General features: G+C 43.4%; 1 protein-coding gene across 9 annotated transcripts in view; it reads right to left on the bottom strand.

Moving 5' to 3' along the window:
- Positions 1-20,800, bottom strand: part of WDFY3 (WD repeat and FYVE domain containing 3) — a 300,170-nt gene that overhangs the window by 158,419 nt on the left and 120,951 nt on the right. For 6 of the 9 annotated variants that reach the window (XM_029076970.2, XM_029076971.2, XM_029076964.2 and 3 more), the window contains 3 exons: positions 20,176-20,229; positions 5,554-5,663; positions 2,262-2,423 (listed from right to left, as the gene is read on the bottom strand). In XM_029076970.2, coding sequence (XP_028932803.1) covers positions 2,262-2,423; positions 5,554-5,663; positions 20,176-20,229 — 326 coding nt within the window. The remainder of the gene's footprint in view (positions 1-2,261; positions 2,424-5,553; positions 5,664-20,175; positions 20,230-20,800) is intronic. The other 3 variants (XM_029076966.2, XM_029076968.2, XM_029076972.2) reach the window with 1 other exon arrangement.

The raw sequence follows: 20,800 nt of genomic DNA, 5'->3' as shown, positions 1-20,800 counted from the left end.
TGGGAAACGGGAAATGAGGACTTAATTAGGGACGGCCATTTGGAGGAGATATGTTTCTAATAAGGCTTTGAAGGTGGGGCGAGCAATCGTCTGTTGGATATGAAGAGGGAAAGGGTGCCAGGCCAGAGACAGGACGTGGGCGAGAGGTCGGCAGCGAGACAGACAATAGCGAGGCACAGTGAGTAGGTTGGCATTAGAGGAGTGAAGTGTGTGGGCTGGGCTGGAGTAGGAGAGCAGCGAGGTGAGGTCATTCTCCTATTTCCCTAATGCCAAAGACAATACTCTGCACAACAAACCTTTTAACAAATGATTTATTGTTGTGATCCCTTCCCTTCATAAAGGGGGTGAACTCTTATTAAAAGAAATTGTTCAAAAAAGAAAACCATAAAACCCTTCCCTATGCTCCTACATGTCTAATTCTGGTTCAAAAAGGGTGACTGATGCCAGCGGGTATAATTCGCGCTTTTACCGAGATGAAATTCAAATGAACCAAAAACAACCCACGGTTGAGTGATGAAATGGCAGAATGGGAATTATTTAAACGGAGGACGGCCTGAAATTTTTACTCTTCCAATCCCCGCCGGAAAGACTCGACATTATAACCGAGGAACTTTAAGTGTACCCCAGCTAACCCCTAAAAGTACAGCTGTCCGTGTTAATGGGATTCATAACGTGCAATCTAGAATGGAATCTAGGGTCGTATTCCTAAGGAAATTCCTTTTATTAGGAGGCCAAAGAGCAACATGTAAACTCAAATTACAAGGCGTAATGAAGCCGAATGGGGATGTTTTCCTGATCTCCTTGGGCAGATTAACTGCTCAAGAGGTCAAAGGATCAAGAGCCATTAGTACAGGAGACAAAGGCAATATCGGTGTCATTTTTAAGTCAGAGCCAAGTTCAAAGGCTAATTTAGGGAAGAGAAATGATTGGGAAAAGCTGCTGTGAATGATGATGCTAATATCTGATGTATTTGTTAAGCGCCCCAGTAAGTGCTAAGCACTGTTCTAAGTGCTGGTGTATTCACAAGATAGGTTGTACAGAGTGCCTCTCCCACATTCCCCTCTAGACTGTAAGCTCATTGTGGGCAGGGAATGTGTTTATTGTATACTGTACTCTCCCAAATGCTTAGTACAGTGCTTTGCATACAGTAAGCACTCAATAAATACAAATGAATGAATGAATCGGGCTCACAGTTCCATTAGGAAGGGAGGACAGGTATGGAATCCCCATTTCGCTTATGAGGACACAGAACAGTTAAGTGACACGACCAAGGTCACCCAGTGTTGTGGAGCTGGGAGTGGAACCTGGGTTCTAGAAGTCTCTCAGACAGTCAGTTGTATTTGTTGTGCAGAGCACTTTTCTAAGCTCTTGGAAGAGTACAATAAACACTATAACAGACACATTTGCTGCCCACAAGGACTCCCAGGCCCAGGTTCTTTCCGTTAGTCCACACTGCTTCGCGAGGTCAGACCAGTTACTGAGCAACACTGACTCATAAGGGAAGCCTTGACTGGGAGGTCACATCAATCAACCAATGGTATTCATTGAGCTCTCACTATGTGCAAAGCACTGTACTAGGCACTTGGGAGAATATAATGAAGCACCATTAGTAGATACTGTCCCTGCCCACGACCAGCTTACAGTCTAGAGGGGGAAGACAGACATTAATATGAATAAGTAATTTATAATACATAATTTAAAGATATGTACATAAATGCTGTGGGGTTTGAGTGTGGGGCAAATATCCAATGTTTAAAGGTCACAGATCCAGGTGTACACACGCACCTGAGGAAGAGAGGGCTTAATCAGGGTAGGTCTCTCGGAGATGTGACCTTAATAATGCTCTGAAAGTGGGGAGGGGGGAAGAATACATATATTGGGGAGGGGGGGGGAGGAGGCAGGAATTCCAGGCCAGGGGGAGGGCATGGGAAAGAAGTCGGCGGGGCGGTAGAAAGTTCAGGGCAGAATGAGTAAGCTGGCACCAGAGAAGCAGAGTGTGCAGGCTGGGCTGAAGTAGGAGATCAGTGAGGTGAGGTAGGATGGGGCGAGCTGAGTGACTGCTTGAAAGTCGGTGGTAAGGGTTTCTGTTTGATACAGAGGTGGTTGGGAAGCCATTGGCGGTACTTGAGGAACGGGGAGACGTGGACTCACTGCCACATGGGTAACAACCCAGCCGGTCAGCAAGTGGATGCCCCGAATCGGCCCCTCGTGCCCTTTCAGCCAAGTGAAAGGGAAGTGGGGCAGAGAGTCTCCTTCCTTACCTGCACAAAGACTTTCTGGAGCAGCGCTCGACGCTCTGCTAGAGGCAGCTCATTCTGGGCTCCCCCTGCTGCCTCAGGCACATGTGGGAGGTCGAAAAAGAGATAGAGACACTTGACGAGGGTGGAAGGCACCGACATGGTTGTCATGCAGTCCACGGTTTTCTGGAAACAAAGCAAACAAGATTCGTCAGGCAAGGGGAGAAAATGACCACGCTCAGACTTTAGTTCAGGAGGCAGACGCTCACTAAACAGTTGGTTAGCTGCCTCAGAGGATCCAGAAGGCTAATAAAAATAATTATAATAATTGTATTTGTTAAGTGCTTATTACGCACTACGTGCCAGGTGCTCTACAAAGTGCTAGGATAGATACACTATAACCAGGTTGGACACAGTCCATGTCCCACATGGGGCTCAGTCTTAACCCCCCATTTTCCAGAAGGGGGAAATGAAGCACAGAGAAGTGAAGTGATTTACCCAAGGTCACACAGCAGCCAAGTGGCAGAGCCAGAATTAGAACCCAGGTCCTTCTGATTCCCATGCCTATGCTCTATCCACTAGGCCAAGCAGCTAGGAATTGATCCCCTTGGCCTGTCCCCCTTTTTCAGATCACCTCCATTTCATTAATGCATTCAATAGCTGTGCGGTTGTACCTTATTTTCCCAGTTTGCAAATGGAAACATAGTTCAGGAGAGAATCAAAAAAATTTTTTATTTTTTTAAAAAAAACATATCAATCTGCCAGGCTTACCTGTCAATCCTAAAAAATTGGCTCCATGGAGACCTGAATCTCTAGCTTTAAGGAAGCCCAGTTGGATATTACCTGCTGCCTTTATCAATTCCAAGTCTCCTTTCCAATTCATTTTCTGATCATTTTTTTCTAGTATGCTTCTATGTATAAAATTTAATTTCTTGGCCTGTGTCTTTTTCCCTTTTGAAGTTGTAGGGATGCTGCTTGTTCTATTTCACCCCTCAGGCATCTGTCCATCTCCACCCGAAAGGTTTATCTCCTACAATTCTTTGACTAGAGCAGGATAAAAGCCACTAGGCCCTGCAGAATTGAATGCATTTTAATTGGCTTCATTTAATTTTTGACCTCATCTTTTCCTATTTCAGTTTGGTTTCTCACCCTCCCAGCCTGCCTTTTTTGGTACCGGTTAAGCTCTTACTATATGTCGCTTGGATTTCCTCCCTTTTTTCACTCTTCATTCAGCCCTACAGAACTTATGCACATATTCTTAATTTATGTATTTATGTTAATATCTGTCTCCCCATTTAGACTGTGAGCTTGCTGTGGGGAGAAAACCTGTCTACCAACTCTTTTATATCATACTCCCCTAAGTGCTTAGTACAGTGCTCGGAAATATCATTATTGATTGTCAAGGACTGCTGTAAGTGCTGGAATACTTAGTCATGTAGGACACAGTCCCTAATACACATGGGATTCACAGTCCAAGTTGGACTTACCGATTTTTTGCCTCAACTTTTCTGACCCTTTCCCTACAAATTTCTACTGTTTGTATGTACTTTCTTGACAATTTTTACATTATCAATAGCATTTCCATTTGTGTTTTAGCTACTATTGCAGCTTTTTGCTTATCCAACTACGATGTTGCCCGACTTCCCCACTTGGGATTGCTCCTGGGCCTTAATTCTATAGGTATTGGCCCAATCTGCATATTAAAAGACTTGTAGCTGGGCCGAACTCTCAGCCATTCAAAGGTCTACTCTCGTGGGTAGGCCAACATCACTGAAAGCCGTTGCCTGCTTCAGGATATTCAGCATCGTGGCCAAGGGAAAAATGGAACTGAGATTTCGCTCGACTCCCTGTGTGTTCATAGATGGGTGAAAACAATGGCCTATTTTACAGCAGAGCCTAAAATATGATTTCTTTAAAAAAAATACTGCATCTCGCCCAATGGAACTGAGATTTCACCCATCTCCGCATGTGTTCATAGATGGGTGAAAACAATGACCTCCTTTTCAACGAAGCCTAAAGTATAACTTAAAAAATACTTCATTCCTCCCACCCAACCAAGAGTCACTGAAAAACCAGCAAAGGAAAATGAAAATAATGAACCAGTCCACAGTGAAAAGTCTACATGCCTGAAAAAGCAGCGTGGCCTAGTCGATTGAGCTCGGGCCTGGGAGTCAGAAGGACCTGGGTTCCGATCCCAGCTCTGCCACTTGTCTGCTGGGTGACCGTGAGCAAGTCACTTCACTTCTCTGTGAGTCAGTTACCTCATCTGGAAAATGGGGTTTTAAGACCGTGAGTCCCATGGAATGTGTCCAACCTGATTAGATTGTACTGACTCCAGTGCTTAGTACAGTTCCTTGCAATGTAGTAAGCACTTAACGAATACCATAATAAAAACAAAAAAATAGAGAGAAATGAGGGAAGTTGGCAGGTGAGGAATGCTTTAAGATACCGCATGGACAGATCCTTGGAACTCACAGTGGCTGACAACTCCTCACTGCCACTGGAGCAAAGGGGGGGGTTTGTGAGAGCATATGAATTAAATAACATAAATATCCTCAAAATTAATTACATGCTCAAGCCTCCTTTGTGTCACTGGCACACCACATCCACGCTTCAAAGCCCACCCTATTTTCTAAATGTGTACTGCATTAAAGTCAGGTTGATAAGAAAGAGTAAATTAAAACTTCAAAATTTGGTAGCTGAGAATGGGAACAGACTTTTCCACCACAACAATAAACATGGCCCAGTGAATAGAGCACGGGCCTGGGAATCTGTAGGCCGTGGGTTCTAATGTTGGCTCTGCCACTTGTCTTGGGCAGGTTGCTTAACTTCTCTGTGCCTCAGTTATCTCATCGTTAAAAATGGGGACTATGACTTTGAGTCCCATGTGGGTCACAGACTACGTACAACCTGATTAGCTTGTATCTACCCCAGCACTTAGCAGAGTGCCTGCACAGAAAGTACGAAACAAATACCATTGAAAAAATTCAGAAACGACCAATGGTCCTATTTTACAAAAATGAGAACAGTAAAGTTGTTGCAGAACGCTCTTTACAAAAATTAATTTTTCCATGTCCAAAATGGCTCTACCCTATAAATAAGTTTTTTTTTAAAAATTATTTGTTAAAATGCTTATTTACAAGTGGTGGAACCAGGACTAAAACTCAGGTCCTTCTGACTCCCAGGCTTGTGCTCTATCCACTAGGCTATGCTGCTTCCTGAGGCCTAGTGGACAGAGAAATTGTGGGGCATTCCCCCAAACTTCATTTTTTAAATCCTGCTATGAAAGAAAATAATTAAAAATCACACAACTCACCTGCCCCGATGATGCTAGCAAATTAATTGTAGTCAGAAGCATCCAACCTCTGCTGGCCTCCTCACTCTGATTGATCTCCAGGAACTGGACTATGGCACGGCTCGCAGCCTCTGAGGAAAAACCGCAGAGAGAAAAATCAATCCATCATTCAATAAATGGTATTTCTTGAGCGCTTACTACATGCAGAAGACGATACTAAGTGCTTGGGAGGGTACAATAAAACCAAATTAAAAGACACATTCCCTTTCCGATACCAGCCTACGCTACTTATTTATTTGTATTTAATATCTGTCTTTCCTTCTAGACTGTAAGCTCGTTGTGGGCAGGGAATTTGTCTATCTATTGTTACATTGTACTCCAGTGCTTAATACGGTTCTTTCTACACAGTAAGCACTCAATAAATACAATTGAATAAAATGCGATTGAATGAATGAATGGCTATGGCATGGCTCGCAGCCTCTGAGGAAAAACCACAGAGTGAAAAATCAATCCATCAGCCAATAAATGGTGTTTTTGAGCACCTACTCTGTGCAGAGGACAGTACTAAGTGCTTGGGACAGTACGATACTAGAGAATTAACAGACACCACGTTCCCTGCCCATAGAGAGTTTTACAGTCTAGGGGACGAGCTAACAGACTAGAGGGAAATCGAGTGAAAGGCTGCACCAGATGGGCTTACTCCTCCTGAACATCTGCAAGCAAAGAAAGGGGTGGGCTCAGCTTCTACTTCTGGGGGTCCTTCACCCCATCGGCACTAATTCCAGCTTCTCCATAAATCCATCCTTCTCATCAGGCCACTAAGAATCTGTTTCACCCTGCTCTCTCTGAGGGGTAAGTTCACTCATTTGAATGTATTTATTGAGCACTGACTGTGTGAAGAACACTCTCCTAACCACTTGGGAAAGTACAACAGAACAAGAAACAGACACATTCCCTGTTCCCAGGGAACTTACAATCTAGAGGGGGGAGACAGTCATTAATATAAATAAATGACTTTAAAGCCAAAGTGCACACCAGCACACATGGTTTCTGCACCCAACCACAACCCAAGGACTTCAATATGGTCCTCCCTGAAGCATGCAGTGTCATCAACACAACTGAACTCCCAACAACTTTGAGGCAAATCTGTCTCTTTGGCCCAACTCACCAAAGTAAGGTGAATCCAAACTGAACAGCCCGCCTGACCTTTCCCTTCTACAATGTTCACTCACTGTGGGCAGGGAATGTGTCTGTTTATTGTTCTATTGTACACTCACAAGCGCACGGTACAGTGCTCTGCACACAGTAAGTGCTCAATAAATATGACTATTTCTTGATCTGAGTAAAGCAGAGCTGGGATTCTGTTGAAATTTCTCCAGGCAGACCTGCCTGGAGATGCAACAACGAACCTAGGAACTAGTGCCCTTTGTGCTTCTAATTCCATGGGAAACTCTTCCAATGAAACAAGCCCTGAGCATAATTGTGAGCCTGGAATACTGATACAGTCTGCCAAATGCTCGTTCTTGAGAGGTAATTCTAAAATGGCATCCAGATAACTTTGGACCAAACTGCAGAATCTGCCAGCCCTCTGAACTAAGAATAACTTGAAGAACAAAGAGGTTTTCCACTTTAGACAGCAACTGAGAAACCTAAAGAAGCAGTGTGGCCTATTGGAAAGCTCATGGGCTGGGAGTCAGAGGACCTGGGTTCTAATCCTGGCTCTGCCACATTTCTGCTGTGTGGCCTTAGACAAATCACTTGACATCTCTGGGCCTCAGTTTCCTCATCTGTAAAATGGGGATTAAGACTGTGAGGCCCATGTGGGGCAGGGACTGTATTCTGATTAGCTTGTCTCTACCCCATTGGTTAGTACAGTGCCTGGTACTTGATAAACACTGAACAATCCCATAAAAAAAATCCAAATAAACCTCACACTAGCCATGGCAACCTAGCATTTAATGCAAGTTTTACCACCTAGAACACTAGCCATGATGCTCAGCTAGATGAAGTAGAAGAAAACTCAGTCAACAAATTCAACATCCCATAATGCACAGCTAGACAAAGTAGAAAAAAACTCAATCAGTAAATTTAACATGTGGACCCTGATAAGGCAGGAAACTTCACCCCAACCTGAAGGCCTGTATAGCTGTGGTGGCTAACCTTTTAATAATAATAATAATAATAATAATGATAATAGTGGTATTTGTTAAGTGCTTATGATGTGCCAAGCACTGTTCTAAGCACTGGGGTAGATACAAGGGAATTAGGTTGTCCCACATGGGGCTCACAGTCTTCAACCTCATGTTATAGATGAGGTACCTGAGGCCCAGAAGTTAAGTGACTTGCCCAAGGTCACACAGCTGACAAGTGGCAGAGCCAGGATTAGAATCCATGACCTCCGATTCCTCAGCCCGGGCTCTTTCCATTAAGCCACGCTGTTATACTGTACTCTCTCGAGTGCTTAGTAGATCGTTCCGCACAAAGTAAGAGCTCCACAAATATCAGTAGGTGACTTGCCCAAGGTCCCACTGAGGGCAAATGAAAAAGCAGCGTGGCCTAGTGGAAAGTTTGCCTAGGACTCAGAAGACCTAGGTTCTAAACCCGGCTCTGCTATGAACCTACTGTGTGACCTTGGGCAAGTCTTTCAACTTCTCTGTGTCTCAGTTCCCTCACTGTCTAAGTAGGAAGGAGAACAGGTGTTGAAAATGGGATTCAACGCCTGTTCTCCTTCCTACATAGACTTTGAGCCCCCCGTGGGACCTGATTATCCTTTACCTGCCCTGGCGCTTAGTACAGTGCTGAGCACTTGGTAAGCACTTAACAAATGTTATTACTATTATTATTATTAGAGCTGAGAGTACGATCCAGGCCTCCGATTCTTACTTCCAATCTTTTTCCCTGAGGTTCTTAGGCAAGCAAATTCTCCCTTTGCCTTCAGGACTTGCAAAGGACCTTGGCATAGGTTCTTAGCTGGATGAAGCTTTGAGTGAACTTTTTTCTTTAAACTTTGTCAATAGCCTGATAAGACCTTTCAATTTACAGTTTCTAATTTATCGTATTTAGACGAGAGGTGCATAGTCAATGACATCAAGCAATCAATGGCATTTATGGGGTAATTACTATGTGCAGAACATTATACTAAGCACTGGGGAGAGTACAGCTGAGTTGGTAGACTCATTCCCTGTCCACAAGGAGTTTTCAGTCTAGAGGATATCCTTAAAAAGGCCAGCTGCCTCTAAAATAAATGATCTGACTTCCTGAAGTGAAGGGAGGTTTGACCACAGAAACTACCAAGAACAAGAAAATGAGTACATTAAACAACTGAATTTGGATTTGCAAATTTAAGAGTCTGAAACCAGAACAAATTGTGCCCTGTGAGTAACAATGTCATAAATACTATACCATACATAGAAACCTCTGGTCCAATTATTTTCTTGTTCTAGCCTTATTGTCCAATGATAACTGCACTGAATACGCTGAAGTCACTTTATTTGCTTTCCAGAAACGTTGGCAGAAAAATAAGGCTTGAGAAGAAAGTGTAAATGGGGGCAATGATGAACAATTTCCCCTACATCTTTCCTCTAACCAATCAATTGCACTTACCGAACGCATACTATGTGCAGAGCACTGTACTAAGTCCTTGGGAGTACAACAGAATTAGCAGACACATTCCCTGCCCACATGTTTACAGTCCAGAGGGGAAGCCAGACATTAATGTGAGTAAATAAGTAATTTTCAATATATCATTTAAAGATGTGTACCTAAGGGCTGTAGGGTTGGGATGAATATCAAATGTCCAAAAGTCATACATTGATATACCTAGAGAAAGGGAGAGGGACCTGGGGAAAAGAGGGATTAATCGGGGAAGGCCTCTTGAAGAAGATGTGACATTAATAATGCTTTGAAGGTGGAGAGAGCGGTGCTCTGGTGTCTATGGGGGGGAGTGAATTCCAGGCTAACTAAGGGTACAAACTCACTGAATCAGATATGCCCAAAGAGAAGCCTGTGATTAGTCCCTTTACTTCAAATCTTATGTATGATATTAAAAAAAAAACCCAACACTCTGGATTAAAGCTCCCAACTTTCACAGTGGTTTAATTAAATTGTTCATAACTTTTGAACTAAAAATAACAGCAGAATCAGGACCTTCGGGGGGAAAAAAAGCCTCGCATCTTAGCCAAAAAAAAAAGAAGAACAGAAGCAGCAGGCTGCCAATTTTAGAACAGCTTCATAAAAAGAAAAGAAGCTTTAATACTTAAAAAATAAATAAAAGGCCCTTTCAACAAACGACTGGATTAAAGCTTAATTCAAACAAAATAATTTCTTTCCTCAATGACTACCACCACAGTTTGGCAAAGAAAGGGTGTCTAAAAATTTAGCCTCTGTGAAAGCTGTTACTAATAATAACAATGATAATAGTATTTGTTAAGCACTTACTATGCGCTAGGCCTGTACTAAGGGTTGGGATGGATATGAGCAAATCGAATTAGACACTTAATATTAACTCTCAAAATTATTAGTGGGACAACTGATTGCTACTTTATCCCTCTGAATACAAAGATGCACCTCGCATAAAAATACCAAACTCCAATGAAGAACTTGGATAGTAAATCAGATGGCTTTAAAGACAACATTCACCAGGAAAGAAGGAAGCTTCAGTGTTTGGGAACATAATTCTACTTAAATAAAACTTTAACTTCTAGATTGGTCTTGATTAATGATAGTCAAACCAGAGTAAATCTAAATGTGTTTGCCTCCTGTCTCTACCAATATAAAGTGCTCCTTATATGCTGTTATAATGCAAGTGCTATTTCTTCACAATTTGGTAAATCCAACTAAGATTGAAAATGTCTGATTTCTCATTTTCAACATTATGCCTTAATAGCATCTTATACTTGTTGAGTGCTTTTTAAAATCTAAGGGTATTTCACAGCTCATCTTCCCCTTATTATTATACAGGTTAAAACAGGTCTTTACACTTAAGAGCTTTCCAACAATCAGTGGTATTTACTAAGTGGCTTCTTAATAAAGAACAAGGCTCTGAGTGCGTGGGAGAGCAGTGTGACCTCATGAAAAGAGCCCAGGCCTGGGGGTCAGGAGACCTGGGTTCCAAACCCAGCTCCATCACTTGCCTGCTGTGTGGTCTGGGCAAGTCACTTCACTTCTTTAGGCCTCATTTTCCTCACCTGTAAACTGCTCCCCCCGTCCTTAGACAGTGACCCCCTGGTCAGAGAAGCAGCGTGGCTCAGTGGAAAGAGCACGGGCTTGGGCGTCAGAGGTCATCGGTTCGAATCCAGGCTCTGCCACCCGTCAGCTGTGTGAGTGTGGGCGAGTCACTTAACTTCTCTGTGCCTCAGTTACCTCATCTGTAAAATGGGGATGAAGACTGTGAGCCTCACATGGGACAACCTGATGACCCTGTATCTACCCCAGCGCTTAGGACAGTGCTCTGCACATAGTAAGCGCTTAACAAATACCAACATTATTATTATTGTTATTATTATTATTAGACAGAGACCGTGTCTGACCTGATTATCTTGCATCTACCAAAGTACTTAGCACAGGATTTGGCACATAGTGAGTGCTTGATATCACAAGTTATTTGTACTATAAGAGACGTGAAGACACACATCCCCTTTCCCCGAGGAGTTCACAATCTGAACAGGGAGAGACAGACAGCCAATTAATCAGTGGTATTGAATGAGCACTTACTGTGTGTGAGGCACTGTACTATGCACTTGGGAAAGAACAATCTAACCCACTTCATAGACATGATCCCCGCCCATAAAGATCTGGCAGTCTACAGGATGACATGGACAACAGAATAAAGGAGAGGGGAAATAGTTAAGTATTCAGAGAGTTACATAAATTCTTTGGGGCTGGATTGAGATTGAAATGCTAAAAGGAAGCCTTCTTTCTCCGTTACAAATCATGAATCCCAGCATAGCCTAGTGGATAGAACAAGGGCCTGGGAGTCAGAAGAACTTGGGTTCTAATCCCAGCTCTGCTACTTGTCTGCTGTGTGACCTTGGGCAAGTCACTTCACTTCTCAAGGCCTCAGTTTCCTCATCTGGAAAATAGGGATTAAGACTGTGAGCCCTACGTGGGACAGCGACTGTGTCCAACCTGAATAGCCTGTATCTACCCCAGCGCTTAGAACAGCGCTTGACACACAGTAAGCACTTAAATATTGTCATTACTATTATTACTATTATCTCAGCATAGAGTTAACAGCGGCAGATGGATGAACTGTCCATCACTCACCAAGGAGGTTGCCCCAGTCCTCCCCAACATCAGGGGTTTCCGCCAACCCCTCTCCCTAGCCCAAGAACGATTCAGCCCTCGGCAACCCGAGAACTTCTCAACTTTCAGTCCACCGGGAAGGCTGGAGCTAAAGCCATGGCTCCCGCTGACCGCACCTGTCGCATTTATTGTCCTCCTCATCTTACATATTCTTGCTTCATCCTTCCTCCTGCCACTGTTGCTGACCTCTTCCCCCCAACTTTGTTCTTAGGGACCCCTGGAACCGTGTCTACACCTCATCTGTGAATTTCTTTCCTAGTGCATAGAACATTATAGTCTCTAAGTCTGAAAGTTTATTGTGGACCGGGAATGTGTCTACCAACTTTGTTGCATTGTATTCTCCCAAGCACTTACTGCAGTGCTCTGTGCAAAGGAAGCGCTCAATAAATACCATCAATTGATTCAACCATGTTTTGCATCTACCAGGTGTTTCAGTAAATACTGTTTTGACTACTATAATCCTTGGGGCCAATGGAAATTCTTAACAAGCAGTGGGAAATGATTTATCGGTCAATGGTATTAACTGAGTTTTTATTCTGGGCAGAGCACTGTACTGAGCCTTTGGGAGAGTAAGATACAACAGAACTGACAGACAGAATCCCTGCCATCAAGGAGCTTAGAAGTTTACAACTGAGTAACAGCGTGGTTTAGTGGATAGAGCACAGGCCTGGGAGTCAGAAGGACCTGGGTTCTAATTCCGCTCTGCCACTTGTCTCCTGTGTGACCTTGAGCAAGTCACTTGATTTCTGTGGACCTCGGAGACCTCATCTGTAAAATGGGGATTATGACCGTGAGCCCTAGGCAGGGCGGGGACGGGGACCAACCTGATTTGCTTGTATCCACCCCAGCGCTCAATAAAGTGCCTGGGACATAGTGAGCGTTTCACAAATTCTTCTATTATTATTATTAGAATCTAGTGGGAATCTAGATAGGGGAAACACCACACAAAGTGGTGTGGGAGTGTGAGGATCAGAGTACATAAGCAAAGCAGAAGGGGGTGCTAATAAAATGGAGAGATGAAGGAATAGTCAAGAAAGACCTCTTGGAAAAGATGTGATTTTATTAAGACTTTGAAGATGGGCAAAGTGGTGGTATATTGGATATGAAGGGGGGAGGGCGGTGCGGGGATGAGGAGGAAGATAAAGCAGTCAATGGAGGTGGGAATCATTAAATCAAGGAGATATTTCATTTGCTCCACCTTTGATATCTGGAAACAAGGCCCAGATCCACCAAATTGGAAAATGAAAGGCTTTTATCCCCTCTTTAATCATTTATCTAGTTCCAATCTCAAACAACGTTCCTGAGATGGGCTTCGGAGCTTCCGGTAAGCTACAGCCACTGCTTACTTATCTAGGCCAAACTTATCTAGTGCCGCTTCCTGGTTGCATTCCAATCGTTTCTTCTGCATCAGCAAATTTTGTGCTTAGGCATTCCTATTCTAAAAAAACAAAAAAACCCACCGCTTGCCATCCCGATAAACCAAAGGTGTGGGAATAAGCCACTGAGCGTCCAATATCCCCAGAACTGCCTTCTCAAACTTTTATATTAATTGCCTAGAAAAAACAGAAGGAGGGTATGTGCTCATGAGAGTAACACTAACTGACATATAATAATTGACCAACTAATTGACTAATAACAATTATGATGTAATTTGGTCACTGCTGTTTTTTAAGCACCGTACTAAGCACTGGGGTAGGTACAAACTAATCAGGTGGGACACAGTCCCTGTCAATCATGGCATTTATGGAGCACTTACTCTTTCAATTCCTTCAATTGTATTTATTGAGCACTTACTGTGTGCAGAGCTCTATACTAAGCACTTGGGAGAGTACAACACTAAACAGACACATTTTCTGCCCATAAGGCGCTTACAGTCTAGCGACTGTGTGCAGTGCACTGTACTGAGCGCTTGGGAGAGCACAATACAATGGAGTTGGTAGTCACCTTCCCTGCCCAGAATGAGCTTAAAGTCTACAGGGGGAGATAGACAATAATAAAAATAAATAAGTTATGGGTATGTGCATAAGTGCTGTGGGTGGGGTGAATATCAAGTGTCTAAAAGGAACATATCCAAGTACATAGATGATGCAGAAGAGAGAGGAAGTTGGTGAAGAGAAGGCTTAATCGGGGAAGGCCTCTTGGACATGTGACCTTAATAAAGCTTTGAAGATGGGGAGGGTTGTAGTCTGGCATAAATAATAATAATGATGATGATATTAAGAATGGTATTCATTAAGCACCTATTATGTGCCAAGTCCTGAACTTAACTCTGGGGCAGAGACAAGATAATAAGTCCCCCCGTGGAGCTTGTAGTCGAAGTAGGAGGGAGAATAGGTATTGAATCCCCATTTTGCTGATGAGGAAACTGAAGCACAGAGAAGTAAAGTGACTTGCTCAAGGTCACACAACAGTCAAGTGGTGTTATTATAAATTACTGATTTATTCATATTAATAATGATGGTATTTCTTAAGCATTTACTACATGCCAAGCAGTACCCCGAGCAATGGAGTAGATACAAGGTCATCAGGTTGTCCCATGTGGGGCTCACCATCTTTATCCCCATTTTACAGATGAGGTAACTGAGGCACAGAGAAGTGAAGTGACTTGCCTAAAGTCACACAGCTAACAAGTGGTGGAGCCGGGATTAGAACCCATGACCTCTCACTCCCAAGTCTGGGCTCTTTCCATTGTGCCACACTACTTCTCATATTCATATTACTGTCTGTCTCCCCCTCTAGACTCTAACTTCCTTAAGGGCAGAGAACGTGCCCGCTTGTTCTCTTGTATACTTCCAAGGTCTTAAACAGTGCTCTGCACATAGTAAGCACTCAACAAATACCATTAATTGATCAATTGGGGAATCTGGAATTAGAACCAAGGTCCTCTGACTCCTAGGCCTGTGTTCTCTCTATTAGGTCAGGCTGCTTCTCTATTTGGAATGGGAGGGTATTCCAGGCCAGAAGTAGGATTTGGAAAAGGGGTTGGCGGCGAGATAAACGAAATTTGGGGCCCAAATGTTCCATATGGGGCTGACAGTCTAAACATAAGCAAAAAATATTTCCTGCTCGGCTTCTCTAATGTTAATAAAAATTCAATGTCTGAATTGTGCCTGTGTACATCTGTAGGTAGGTGGAATCATTCGGGAAACACACCGTCAGTTTTATGGAATAGAAACATGCCATTCCTGGAGGTATTTTTCCCTAAGAGTGAAGATTTACTTTGCTCTGGGCAGGGAATACGTCTACCAATTCTGCTACATTGTACTCTCCCAAACACTTAGTACAGTGCACTGTACACAATAAGTGCTCAATATCCATTCAACAGTATTTATTGAGTACTTACTATGTGGAGAGCACTGTACTAAGCGCTTGGAATGTACAAATTGGAAACAGAGACAGTCCTTGCCCTTCTTTATAAGGGTTTTTTTTTCCCCATAATTATGAGACCTAAACAACTAAGCTATAAAAACCTCAGAAAAGGATTGAGCTAAGATACTGAGTCTTCAAAGTCTAGAAATGGAAAAGATTCAGGGGTATTTGTTACACATCGACTATGTGCCAAACACTGTGCTAAGTCCTGGGGTATTCATTCATTTATTCAACTGTATTTATTGAGCACTTTCTGTGGGCAGAAGGCTTTACTAAACATTTGGGAAAGTACAATACAACAATGAACAGTGACATTCTCTGACCACAACTAGCTTACAGTTTAGAGGCGGGGAGACGGACATCAATACAAATAAATTAAATGACAGATATACATATAAGTGCTGAGAGTGGGGACTAGCAAAGGGAGCAAGTCAGGGTGACACAGAAGGGAGTGGGAGATGAGGAAAAGTGGGGCTTAGTCTGGGAAGGCCTCATGGTGGAGATGTACCTTCAATAAAACTCTGAAGTTGGAGAGAGTAAATGTCTGTCAGCAAGTCACTTTATTTTTCTATGCCTCAGTTACCTCATCTCTAAAACCGAGATGGAGACTGTGAGCTCCATGTGGAACAGGGACTGTGTCCAACTCAATTTGCTTGTATCCACCCCAGTCCATAGTACAGGGCCTGGCACATAGTAAGGGCTTAAAAAAATACCTTCATTACTATTAAGTGACTTCCCCTAGGTCACAGAGCAGACAAGTGGTTGAGCCAGGATTAGAGCCTAGGTCCTTCTGACTCCCAGTCCCATGCTCTACCCACTAGGCCACTCTGCTTTGGTAAGTTAACATCTGCCCTTATTCCTAAAGTAGATTTCAACACCAAACATACAGTTCTCATGTGAACACCACAGCATTTTCAGAATGGGCTGTCTATTAATAATAATAAAGCATTTATTAAGGACTAACTATGAACCAAACATGGCACCGAGAGCTGGGGTTGTTAACTGGACTATCATAATGGAAATGCTACTTATCTCAGCCAAGGGTTGAAGCTGTTATCCACATCCTCTGTTCAATTATGTGGTCCTTTTCTGGATCCTAACTCTACTGACATTTCTCAATTGACAAGCAGGCTACCTAATTGATATAACGATCTGTCACAAGAATACATTCATCGATAAAAGAAGAGGCTGTTCTGTTTGAGTAACCTGAACATTGCCTCTTTTACCCCAAATATCTCAAGAGTGAAACAGTTCCCGAAAGGAGGAACCCAAGAAACAAAACAAAACCAAAAAAAGCCACAACACACCATTCTAGGGCACAACTGTAAATGCTAGGATATATTTCCAATATAGCCAGATTCCAGGGCATTAGACACACAGATGAGTCTAGAAGAGTGACCTTGCTTTCCCACTTTCAAGTGTTAATCTAATGACAATATCAAAGAGGGCTTATGGATCCACATTACAGTTCATACGAACGCAGTGAGGTTTCTAGAAAGAGCTCAGACTTGAGTTCACATTTTGGTTTCACCACTCACTTGCTTTTTCACCTCAGGTGTGTCATTTAACTTCTCTATACCTGATTCCTCATCTGTAAAAGGGGAATTAAATACCCTTCTCCCTTTTTTTAATGGCATTTGTTCAGCACCATGTGGCAGGCACAGTACTAAGTGCTGCGGTAGACAAACTAATTAGGTTGGACACAGTCCATGCCAGTCCCAAAAGGGGCTCACAGTCTTAACCACCATTTTACGGATGAAGGACCTGAGGCACAGGGAAGTTAAGTGACTAGCCCAAGGTCACACAGCACACAAGTGGCAGAGGTGGGATTAGAATTCAGGTCCTTCTGACTCTCAGCCCTGTGCTCTATCCATCAGGCCATGCTGCTTCTCAGCATGCCCTCCTACATAGTTTGTGAGCCCTACGGGACTGTATGTGATCTGATTATCTTGAATCTTATCCCTATGCTTATTACAGCGCTTGACATATAATAAGGACTTAACAAATACCAATTTTTTATGGCATTTGTTAAATGTTTACTATGTTTCAAATGCCGTTCTAAGCCCTGAGGAAGGTACAAGTCAATTACGTCAAACATAGTCCCTGTCTCGCACAGAGCTCACAGTCAAAGTAGGAGGGAGAACAGGTATCCCCATTTTACAAGTGAAGAAACTGAAGAACAGTGTGATCTACCCAAGGCCACATAGCAAACAATTGGGGGAGCCAGGATCAGAACCCAGATCTGGCTTCCAGGTCTGTGCTCTATCTACTAGGCCACGCTGCTTATTATTATTATTATTAATATTCTCTCTAGCCAGAGTGAAGAGCAAGATTGCTTTCCCCAACTTAACCCACAGAGCCCTCCTGCACTGGTGTTAATTTCCATTTCAAATCATCAGCTACTGCAACAATCTAGGACCACTTTCAAAATCACCATAGCGCAAAGGAATTGTTTGCATTTCATTTGAGGTTTGGGGGAAAAATGTCAAGGATTTTATTAAAAAAAAGGAAACTTTCCACTTTCCGCCCTTTTAACATACCATTCATGAGAAAATATGACTTTGAAACAATTAGCCCCTGCCAAATGAAGCCTCTTTTAGACGAATGGCTTGGTAAAAAACAAAACAAAAAACCAAACTTTCATATACATGGAATTCCTATTGAAAACCAGACACTTTTTGATTCATCATCACTTTCAGAAGCATTCAATGTAAAAGCATCACACAAAATCATTCTGAGAGGAATTTTGGCATTGACTTGCAATTCAATTCAAATCCAATCCAAACCGAGTTCCTGTGAAGCAATATCATGCCATCAAAAAGGGCGCACGCGAGAGGTTAAACAGATCCAGCCAACAGACCACACAGAAATAACATGGCACTACGCGCACACATACCGTTTTCTATCTGCGTGAATTTCAAGAAGTCGATATAATGAAAAAATGATCACACGCCCAAGATGTGTGGCAAGCACGCCCGCTTGCTAGACATTCTTATTATGATAATAATTAATAATTGTGGTATTTAAGCGCTTACTATGTATCAAGCACTGTTCTAAGCACTGAGGGAGGTACAACATAAGCAGGGGCTCACAGTCAAAGTTGGAGGGAGAACAGGTCTTGAATCCCCATTCTGCAGACGTGGAAACTGAGTGAGGCAAAGAGAAGTGAAGTCCAAGGTGTCCAAGGTGTCACAGCAGGCTAGTGGAGGAGCCAGGATTAGAACCCAGGTCCTCTGACTCCCAGGCCCATGCTCTTTCGACTAGGCAATGCTGCTTCCATTATTATCATTTATCTAAAGAGTTTATATTGCACTGCCTTTGACAATCACTTTCAAAGGTCCTCTAGACTATTAGCACATTGCGGGCAGGGAACAAGCCTACCAACTGTTACACTGTTCTCTCCCAAGCCCTTACACAGTGCTCTGCACCCAGTTAAGCACTTGATAAATACAATGAATTGACTGATACAGGTCAAGAAATGTTGGCTGTGCTCAAGTTGCAGGAGGCTTTGATCATTATCTTCTCTGTTTGGGAGTTTATAAGGTCTAAAAAGTTTGCTTCCCCCTCTAGATTCTAAGCTCTTTGCGGGAAAGGAATGTGTCTGTAGTATCGTTATAATGGACTATCCCAACTGCTTAGTACAGTGCTCTGAACACAGTAAGCACTCAGTAAATACGACTAATAATAGGTATATTTCTATGTTTGTCCCCTCACCCAGTCTGAAAGTTTGCTGTGGTTTGATTCCACTTTTTCCATGTACCTTCCACAGGAAAACTTGAACATGTCTAGAACTGAAGCAATACAATGGTATTTGTTAAGTGCTTACAATGTGCCAGGCAACACTGAGGTAGGTATAAGCTAATCAGGTTGGACACAGTCCATATTCCACATGGGGCTTACAGACTTAATCCATATTTCAGGGATGAAGAACTGAGGACCAGGGAAGTGACCAAGGTAACAACAGAAACAAGGCAGAGCCAGAATTAGAACCCAAGTCCTTCTGACTCTCAGGCCTGCCCTCTATCCACTAGGCCATGCTGCTTCTCCTGGCAGGCCCACGGTAATGTCTGAGAAATGCTTGTTGATAGAATGTTTTGCATGATGTTTTTAATCTCCACATCTGTCTTTGCCACTTACATACAGGACTCCGGGAACAGCCACACACCGAACTAGTATTTGTGAAAAAAGACGTGGTTCAGTGGAAATGCCATGATCCTGGGATCAGATGACCTGGGCTCTAATCCTGGCTTGGCCACTTGACTGTTGTGTGACCATGGGCAAGTCACTTCACTTCTCTGTGCCACAGTTTCCTGATCTGTACAATGGGGATTCAATCCCCCTTAGATTCACAGCCCTACAGGGATAGCGACCATGCCCAGACTATTTTTTTAAATGGTATTTTTTAAATGCTTACTATGTGCCAGTATGTATGTACTAAATACAAGCTCAACAGGTTGGACACCGTCCATGCCCCCCATGGGACACTCAGCCTAAATCCCCATTGTATAGATGAGGTAACTGAAGCACAGAGAAGTGAAGTGACTTCCCCAAGCTCACAGAGCAGACAACTGGCCAAGCCGGGATAAGAACCCAGGTCCGGCTGACTGCCAGGCCCGACTGACTGCCAGGCCCGAGCTCTATCCACTAGGCCATGCTGCTTCTCTTTCCTGAGTGCTGGCCACATAGTAAGCTCTTCACAAATTCCACCACTATTATAACCGATACAAGTATATCTTCTGAGAGTTGATCATACTAGCAGCGAGTTTTTTCCCATTTCCATTAAGCAAGTAAGGAAAGAAACCGCTTATGTTTATCCCCCAGCAACCAAGTCAGTGCCAAAGCCAACAAGAACGTTCACAGCCTCAAGCCCCATTTCCCCCCGAACCCCTGACCCAGGCTGTCAGTCAGTCAGAGCCAGACAAGCTGCCTCTCCTGTGAAACTACACATCCCGGTCTGGGGAGAGGGATTACCTGAAGGCGTCATGGCTTTACAATCCTCCGTGGTCAGCCGGACACACTGTTCCTCTGTTTAAAAAAAGAGAATCTGGGTTGCTAAATTTGGGAACCCTCACCTCTCGTCCTCCCTGCCACAGGAAGCGGCATGGCCTAGTGGAAAGACACCGAGCCTGAGATTCAGAGGCCTTGGGTTCTAATCCCGGTTCCGCTACAAACCGGCTGTGTCACCTCACTTCTCTCTGCCTCAATTCCCTCGTCTGTAAAATGGGGATTAAATACCTGGTTCACCTTTCTACTTCAACTGCAGCGTGACTTAATGGCTAGAGCATGGTCCTGAGAGTCAGAAGGACCTGGGTTCTAATCCTGAGTTCTAATCCTGGCTCTGCCATATGTCTGCTGTGTGACCTTGGCAAGTTACTTAACTTCTCTGGGCCTCAATTACCTCATCTGTAAAATGGGGATTCAGAGTGTGAGCACCATGTGAGACAGGCACTGTGTCCAGCCAATTATTTTATATCTACCCCAGCGCTTAACGCTCAATAGTGCCTGGCACAGAGTAAGCACTCACGGTTATTATTATTACTATTTTATAGAATAGGCTGGAAGAATGGGAAGAAAGTTACAGTCCAGGGAGGGGGAA

This window comes from Ornithorhynchus anatinus, chromosome 12 (assembly GCF_004115215.2).
Source record: "Ornithorhynchus anatinus isolate Pmale09 chromosome 12, mOrnAna1.pri.v4, whole genome shotgun sequence".
Lineage (NCBI taxonomy): Eukaryota > Metazoa > Chordata > Mammalia > Monotremata > Ornithorhynchidae > Ornithorhynchus > Ornithorhynchus anatinus.
This window is presented reverse-complemented; position numbering and strand designations above follow the sequence as displayed.